This window comes from Opisthorchis viverrini (genome assembly GCF_000715545.1).
Source record: "Opisthorchis viverrini unplaced genomic scaffold opera_v5_33, whole genome shotgun sequence".
Classification (NCBI taxonomy): domain Eukaryota; kingdom Metazoa; phylum Platyhelminthes; class Trematoda; order Opisthorchiida; family Opisthorchiidae; genus Opisthorchis; species Opisthorchis viverrini.
Window position 1 is genome coordinate 1,062,060 of NW_008751689.1, and position 8,528 is coordinate 1,070,587.

Genomic DNA, 8,528 nt, shown 5'->3' on the forward strand with positions numbered 1-8,528 from the left:
TTTCAAGTAGAACATAAGGTTGACGGAAACCCGGGGACTGCGCCTACCTGATGAGCCACAAAAAGGGCGAAACCGGTCGTGGGCTGTCGATGGATTTTCAGCAACCTTGTGAGTAGTACATTACAAATATGTACATGTATCGCGATATCTCGAATATCGTAGCGACTGAAACATGAGGCGACATAGTGCAGCACATTCAGTTGCCTGAGAACATCGCAAACGAGAGATTCAGCTGGGTTCCAGGATGAGTCTCCGAAAAACCAAATTAGTTTGCAAATGAGTGCATATTTGCTGAAGTCATAACTTTTTCAGCTGCCCTTGAAACCGTCTCCTCGCTGACATCCCCGGGAGATAGGTTGATGCACTGAAAAGAACTCACTAAGCGGAGTAGCCAGTTAAACTCCGACGGTACTTTTTACTCTGGCTCCGGTAACTTGCACACTGAGGTGATGTTAAAACGGGAGTCGCCCCAAGACCAGAAGAATTATCTTGATTGTTGTTCTCAGTGGAACTGATTCGTGACGGATGGACAATTCGGATGCATTATTGAATATTTGCTACAGCCTTGGCTTTCCCCAAGACCAGAAGAATTATCTTGAGTGTTGTGGTTCTCGGTGGAACTGATTCGTGACGGTTGGACAATTCGGATGTATTATTGAATATTTGCTACAGCCTTGGCTTTATTATTTGTGTTAATTCATTGACAATAAGCCGATTCCGTGTGACTTCAAGAGGGGTTAGGAAGTGTCTCTTGACGTTTACCGGTTATATCAATTGCTATATCATTTGGGCGACGGTACCGCCGAGTTGCATGTCTAAGCCAAGCTAATAAACAAGTGTTACAAGTGGTTATCCGGATTAGGTTTGAGTGAAATAAGCAACCTGTCCTACAGTGTGTTTTACCAATTGGCACATGAGCCAAAGCCCTCATACCATTAGTTGGTAACGCGTCCAACCAATTTAAGTCGGTGTGTGGCCGGAGAATGACATCCATACGTGCCCTATCCTGGCGCTGAGAGGACAGGACCATTTATAAAATTCCGTGGGCCAACGGAACCGAAGAATGCATACTCAGGTCCATCTCGTCTGAGCCGTCATCCTGCTGTTTGGCGCAACCATTCTGAAAAGCCCACACCAAGGGGAGCGCTGGACTCCAGTTTCATTCTATTAGTGCTAATCAGCAGCTGGGGTTCGAACTCCAGACATCTGACATGTGAGGCGAGCATACCGGACGCATTTGAACGGGAAAACCTGTTCACAGTTGAGCGATGTGATACGACTGTACAATCACACTGCTCGAAATGCATCATTATCTGACATGTGAGGCGAGCATAGCGGACGCATTTGAACGGGCAAACCTGTTCACAATTGAGCGATTTGATACGATTGTACAATCACACTGCTCGAAATGCATCATCTCGGTGCAGATGAATATTGCTCGGTTATTGAGCGTGAATGTTTACCAGGACACTAGCCCCAAGCAGAACAAAACAAGAAAACACAGTAGTCCGTAGTCTGTATTCATAAAAGCTTACCGAACGTCAACCGAATTAGTTTCATTCTGGTTAGTGTGTCAGACGCGTAGTATTTGTAAAACGGCAGGGCTCACTTTCGATCCAATAGGAAGTTAGTCTTACAAACGCTGCCTCCATGGTGTTCTGTGGCAGATTTAGACATGTTATTCAGCCAAGTCAACTAAAATGGTTCTAATAACTAGAGGAAAATGATCGAACATTTGTAGGTGATATTTTAGGGAACCATTGTTTACTAGTATGGTGATCAAACTAATCTTCAGGTAGCTGGCTCATAATATTCCCCAAGACCCCTCATTAAGATACTGTTGTAGTTGCCGAGGTCATGTGGCGGAAGCCAGGGATAGTGTGTTGAACCGTAAAACGGACGTTAAACATTTTGACGATTACTTCAGGGAGATATACAAAAAGCCATGCTGCAAACCGCTACACTCTGTCTCAGACCGGTGTTTGTGTTCGCTATCGATAATCAGATCAACCGACATGCGACATCTTGCGTAAACAGCTGAGATTTGTTTTGGTTGTAGGAACATAAATGCACTTGATTGCCATTCGAAGCCTAAACAGGTTCTTCTGAGGGTTAAAGGTTTGGGACTCGATGAAACCAGTCGATTCGCAATCAGTTCCTGAGATTGGAGGTATTTTCATGTTCCTATACAATAGAGGAACCACCTCTGTGTATAACTTGGCCACTCAGCATGTGTGCAGTTGACTAAGTGAACAGAGACACGTAAGGTATTGTCCGTGTTTTCGATGGTAACAAGTGGTTCATCAATATGGGGTATTAGAAAGCACCTGATACATAATGTACTGACTAGGACGAATGAAAACACGTAGCTTTGGAATAGCTTATCTCCGTATTGATCAAAGGTTTCTGCAATGCGCATGTGGCAAACGTAAAGTGGGTGCTCTCACGTGCTCCAATCTTTGCATGCCTGTGCGTATCTGTGTCCAATCACGGTGATATCCAATGATCTATCTACGGAAATCACTTATGTAGAGGCAAAAATAATAACTGAGCCACCTGATACAAACCGTATTTCCGTAGGCTTCCCAGAAACACTGAGATTTCTAGTGCGCCTCGGCGGGACAAACAGGTGGAGTTAAGGTGGAGAGTGGGATGCTTAGATTTTATAACCATCAGTGGCTGGCTCTGATGATTCCCATCCCGTCAGTATTTGTGATTCATTGAGACAAATGAAGCTTTCTTGGATCACTAGACTCAGGACAGAAGAACTCTGACTCGTATAGGATCTCTTACCTGACGGCAAACTAATATCATGCTGGTTCTTAACGAGACCAAGCGTGTCTTGTGTCGAAAGACGAAGAAGTACTCTAAAGAGTTCCACCAAAGGTGCCAAATTTTCCAGAAGGATTGTATATATATGACGTATAATTTTCACCGAATACTTACACAAATATTGCAACTGTGATATCCGCCAGTCAAAAATGCACTGAAAGGAGTGCATCTGAGCTTGTTTAGTTGAAAAGTTAATTAATTATCCGTGCAGATTGTCATCTCAAACAGAGCTAAGTCAAGTGCTTTGATTTCCGTTGGGTACTCGGAAACACTTGAGTGAAGCCTCAGGATGGACACATTATACCCATAGATAGTTTGGTTCTGTTTGTAGATGTAGATCTTTTGAACCGAAAACGGTGCAGGTGGACCGTTGTATGACTATTCTCTTAGAGAATATGATTAGAAATGTTATCAGAAATGCCATTTTAAAACTGGGAACCGAATGTCAGCAGTCGGGATACTTGTGGTAAACTACTCTGTGGGGTTTGACAGGTGAATTTTCCATACATATTTAAGTAAAGAGTATCGAGTATCTAACGGTCATATATTTCGTCTACGTGAAAATTAGGCAGAACGAAGTGACTGTAAAATATATCTCCAAACTGGGAATGTACCGGAACATTGGTAGATCAAGTGTGTTTACCAGTGGTTGAACAGCTGATTATTGATCTGTCCATCGAGCTTAGGCAAATAGTTGCGCATATTGATGATGTCTTCTCAGTCGGTGACGAAACGTTTGCAAGGTAATTGCCGAGATCGGAGGGGGGGGGTTGGAACAAAGTCTTGGTTATGAGTAGATTGAAACACAAGCGATTGAAACAAGCGAATATTGAGATGATGGGTTTAAGACAGTTATATTGCCGGCCTATATGTAACCATATGTCACTAGAGTTTCACGTGATTACCGTTAGGCAAAAAGTGCAAATAGATCACTCACGGCTGACCTTTACGTGGAAGTGGATGACACATTACTGTGGAGACCTATACATATATCTGTTCGTTTAATTCAGTCTATCGTTTCACTGATGACCTCTTGTGACCTTGCCAAACCAGACAGCATGTACGGGACCTGAAGACTGTTAACTTGTATCAACCATGTAGTCCCGGCCAAACATTTCTATTTGAAACAGTATAATAGGAAGACATCTAACAGACAGACTACAAAGAAAGATGAACGCATCTGCGTTGTTGAGCATGAATGCTATATTAGCTGCTCCTCTGAGCAACAGTAGGTGATTCCCCCGAATATCCAGATGAAGCATCCGAGTCCTCAGAGAAACTACATAAGTCTGTTACGTAGATTCTGATGGTGAGCGACCTTCACTCACCTCTAATGCGAAGAATGAATCTGTTCAGTCACGTGTCTAATTAAGTAAGCAAACATCACCTACGGTAGTCGCCAGCCGAAAATGCTCATCTCTTCATAATACAATCAACGTTGCTTGAAACCGATGGGGAATTGAGATGCTCCTAAAAATGCCGTTTAAAAATGTGCCACTGATATTCAAAGAAGAACACGAGCCACTCACGAACGTTCAACTTATGCGATGGGCAGAAGCGGATGTCATCCTTTCTCTGAGGGGCTGCTCGTCCAGTCTCTTCTCTAAGCGCAACTCGAGATCTTAATACGCTATACATCCACCAAACGAACATTTAATTGAGTGGTAGAATGCAGAGTAGCTTAGATCACATTATCTACCATCAGTAATCAGGTTTGTCACCCACTGAATGCATCTGTCGGTTGTGGATGGCTCACTTCTATCTTTGAATAAAAACAACCGAACTCGTTGGTTTATTTCTGATAATAAGAATTACTCAACAAACAGTGTGTATCAGTAGTGTAGCTAGTTTCCACTCTGTCGAAACCACTATTCGCTCGACCTTGTTGGTAAACTTTCAATCTATTCAATCACTCACAATATGAAAACCCGAAAACCTAATATCAAACCGTGTACTCACCAATATAGCTAAAGTTGGGCTTCGGATCGTCAACAGTTTGTGATATCATTTCCGTAGGACTTGTGGAATACAGTTGTGGCGGCATGAACCCATTGGGAGCTCGACCAAATGAGTGTGGTATTACGTATGGGACAGCTTGATGGAAATCTCGCTGGGATGTTGCTTTTGGAAGACTAGGTTCGGTGAGCGCACTGTGAAAACAACTGAGCGCGAGCAAGTCCATGCTGGAAGCCTGACACTCGTTCGGAATACCCGGCTGTGGAAAGAAATCTGGGCTGTGTTGTGAAGCTATTTCCATGGCGGAAGCCATTCTTTCTGGTATAGGCAGTGCAGACAGGGCAGTTGAGCAGCAGAGGCACTTAGACAATTGTGCTTGATAATTTAGCCAACTGTCAGCAGCACGCGGAACTCGCTCAGGAGGTCGCTTGTTGTTGTACGCCATGGTGGTATTGCACACAAAACTGGGCGCAATCCGGAGTATGCACAATTTTTCATTTGGTGACCCACCCCCCCATGTCAGATTTTTAAGCATTCATCCACAATTGGTTGTTTCGCTTTATGAACAGTTTTAGCCAATCACAGGTGCGTGTGATCTGACACGAGTTCGTGTCGCACCGAACGGCGATTGGTTCACCGGCAAATGGAGTGAAGGGAAGCGGACTATCAAGAGGACAGCTAATTTCTGCGAATTGTGGACTTGTGACGTTATTCTTTCGCATCAACACATTAAAAACGTAACAGGGATTACTCGCATTTTAGGCTATAACTACAGCAACTGTTGATAAGACTATATGAATTACAGAAAAGTCACTGCCAAACACAATTGGTCTACGTAGGCTTAGTAGAAGCAACTATATGGAGTAGATCCTTCTAATTAAATAGTTCTACCACACGTATCAAAGTGGAAATGAGTGCCATATCACTTCTAGACCCGATTAACTATTCGGGCGATACTGGTGTGGCGGATTCTTTAGGATGCTCAGATCCCCCACTACAACTCGTCCCATATTTCGGTTTTGTATGTGGCTGACCGGATAGTGAGAGTAGAAACACCGTTAAAATAAGTGGAATACTATCATCTTCCTGGTGTTGTAAGACGCACTGTGGATGAATCAGGTGACTAGTGTCACCACCGTTGTAAGTCGCAATATATACCGTAATTCCATATTTTGTGTGTTTCAGGCCTTAGTCTATTCGTAAATTCAACTTCTGTCACGTCGCCGAAGGGTATTTGAATGAAGACAGTAAAAAATATTATTCAAGGCTTTTCAAGTACATGCGCGGTGATAATACTCCACTTTCCGATAGGACAGTCTAGCTGGTGTCTAATACATCTACATACGAGTTCGTTAAAGTCCTTCTTGGAGAGATGACCCTTAGAGAGGTGACTCTAGCAGGTATTTCCATGTATTCTGCGCTATGGCTGATGACTAGATTACCTTTGAGCAAATTTTTTTGACAGCAACTGTTGATACGGCGATATGAATTGCAGAAAAGTCACTGCCAAACACACTTCGTCTACGTAGGCTTAATAAAAGCAGTAGATCCTTCTAAATAAATAGTTCTACCATACGAATCAAAATGGAAATGAGTGCCACATCACTTCTAGACCCGATTAACTATTCGGGCGATACTGGTGTGGCGGATTCTTTAAGATGCTCGGATCCCCCACTTTAACTCGTCCCATATTTCGGTTTTGTATGTGGCTGACCGGATAGTGAGAGTAGAAACACCGTTAAAATAAGTGGAATACTATCATCTTCCTGGTGTTGTAAGACGCACTGTGGATGAATCAGGTGACTAGTGTCACCACCGTTGTAAGTCGCAATATATACCGTAATTCCATATTTTGTGTGTTTCAGGCCTTAGTCTATTCGTAAATTCAACTTCTGTCACGTCGCCGAAGGCTTTTCAAGTACATGCGCGGTGATAATACTCCACTTTCCGATAGGACAGTCTAGCTGGTGTCTAATACATCTACATACGAGTTCGTTAAAGTCCTTCTTGGAGAGATGACCCTTAGAGAGGTGACTCTAGCAGGTATTTCCATGTATTCTGCGCTATGGCTGATGACTAGATTACCTTTGAGCAAATTTTTTTGGAATGGGTTGAAATACACAAGGATTAATTTTGCCTGATCCAGCTAACAACACCAGTCGTCGGATGTTTCGCTTTTCCGGTTCTGTGTAGGACTGAGGATCTACAAATTACAAAATTCGTGCAGTATTTGCGAATACCCTAAGAGGAACAAATTTGCATAAAGGATATTGCTGGGGCCAAAATAACAAGGAGATTGTTTGTAGCTCAGGTGGTCGTCGCTCTTACTCTCTAACACAGGTATACTATCTACTCGAAGATTCTGAATATCTGTCACGGACACTAACAGTTTGCTTGAACTGTGCCGACTGACGTTTTATGCTCAGCTGTCATCGATGACACAATTGTGGTCAGGCTAGCTACAGAGAAAGCCGTAGTCCTTGTGTTGGCATATCAAACGCCACAAGTGTTTCAAAAAAGCCGGAGGAGATTTTTTGCACCCGCGGAAATGTGTTCTCGTGAATCTGCGGTGAAGCGCCAGAAGGATATCCCCCCAAATCTTGCAGTTATATCTAAGACTGAGAGGTCATTAGTAAGCCCTGGGCATACCCAAACAATCTCGGTCGTCCGCAACGCCTGTGGTGAGTTGTTTTGTGTGAGTTGTCCAACAATTCCTGATCTCATGATTTCATGGATCTGGCGTTTGTTAGTTTCCGACGTCAGACATTTAGTCTTTTTGGTGTATACCTGATCCAACAGTTCTATCCTTGGAACGTATCCAACAGCTCTGTTAGCGGACACATCGATCGTTGGCGAAATTTACTAGCACCCCATGTAGTGTTGCTTTCGTACAAACAGCAAATCGTTCTGATGCCATTAAGGACAATTTCCCTACTTCGACATTTTCACACCTAGTATGCAACAGGATGAGATGGTTCAGTGGTTAGAGCGCGAATTTACTGCCCGGAAGATCCGTGGTTCGAATCCGACCTTGACCTCTCAACTTCCCCTGTCTAGACTTGGGCAACCTGGCAGTATACCAGCCCTCGTGCTCCCCCTGGTGGCATCGCAGTTAGACACCGAAAGGGCACTACAGTTGAGAGAGAGCGTATGCAACAAGACAAGGGCAGTTTTAAATATCCATTCTGGCGTCATATCAATTTAAGCGACCAGTGTTCTTGCATACCACATCACATTAAGACTTAGAACCCGATCCATTGGGAAATTCAGGGGTACACAAACGTGAGGACACTAAACTGCAGCTGTCAGAAAAATCAACAGCATAGTTTGATCGATATCACCATGCGTTTGTTTGGCATCCTGCTTTGTGTTCACAAACAGTTTGTAAGATAGACCCTAAACATCCTCAAATAGTGAGGATGCAGAGTGACACTCATCTGGCTGACCGAAATGATAAGTGTGTGGCCGCTTAGATTTATCACAAATAATTGCTGTGGCTGTCTTTGAATGCAAACAATGCGGTGTAATTGAAGTGGTTGGAAGTAGAGGCGAACGAATGACCAGTAAAAAACGACCCCGCTTATTTAGAAGCCTGAATGCATTTGGGTGTCTGGTCAAACAAATGAGCAGCACACCAGTAGTATGGCATAAAACTATCCAGTAACACATCAGCCTAACCAATTTAGCTCGTATGCAGCATTTCGGGATGTGCATGTCACTGACATTGACGCGATCGATGC

At 43.5% G+C, this 8,528-nt stretch overlaps 1 protein-coding gene across 1 annotated transcript in view; it reads right to left on the reverse strand.

Annotated features, from left to right (window-relative positions):
* Window positions 1-7,771: 7,771 nt before the first annotated feature.
* T265_02623 (hypothetical protein) overlaps window positions 7,772-8,528 on the reverse strand; it is a gene marked incomplete at both ends in the record, with an annotated part of 3,602 nt that continues 2,845 nt past the window's right edge. Inside the window, one exon of the mRNA XM_009166921.1 lies at window positions 7,772-7,885. Within this exon, the coding sequence (XP_009165185.1) occupies window positions 7,772-7,885 (114 nt within the window). The remainder of the gene's footprint in view (window positions 7,886-8,528) is intronic.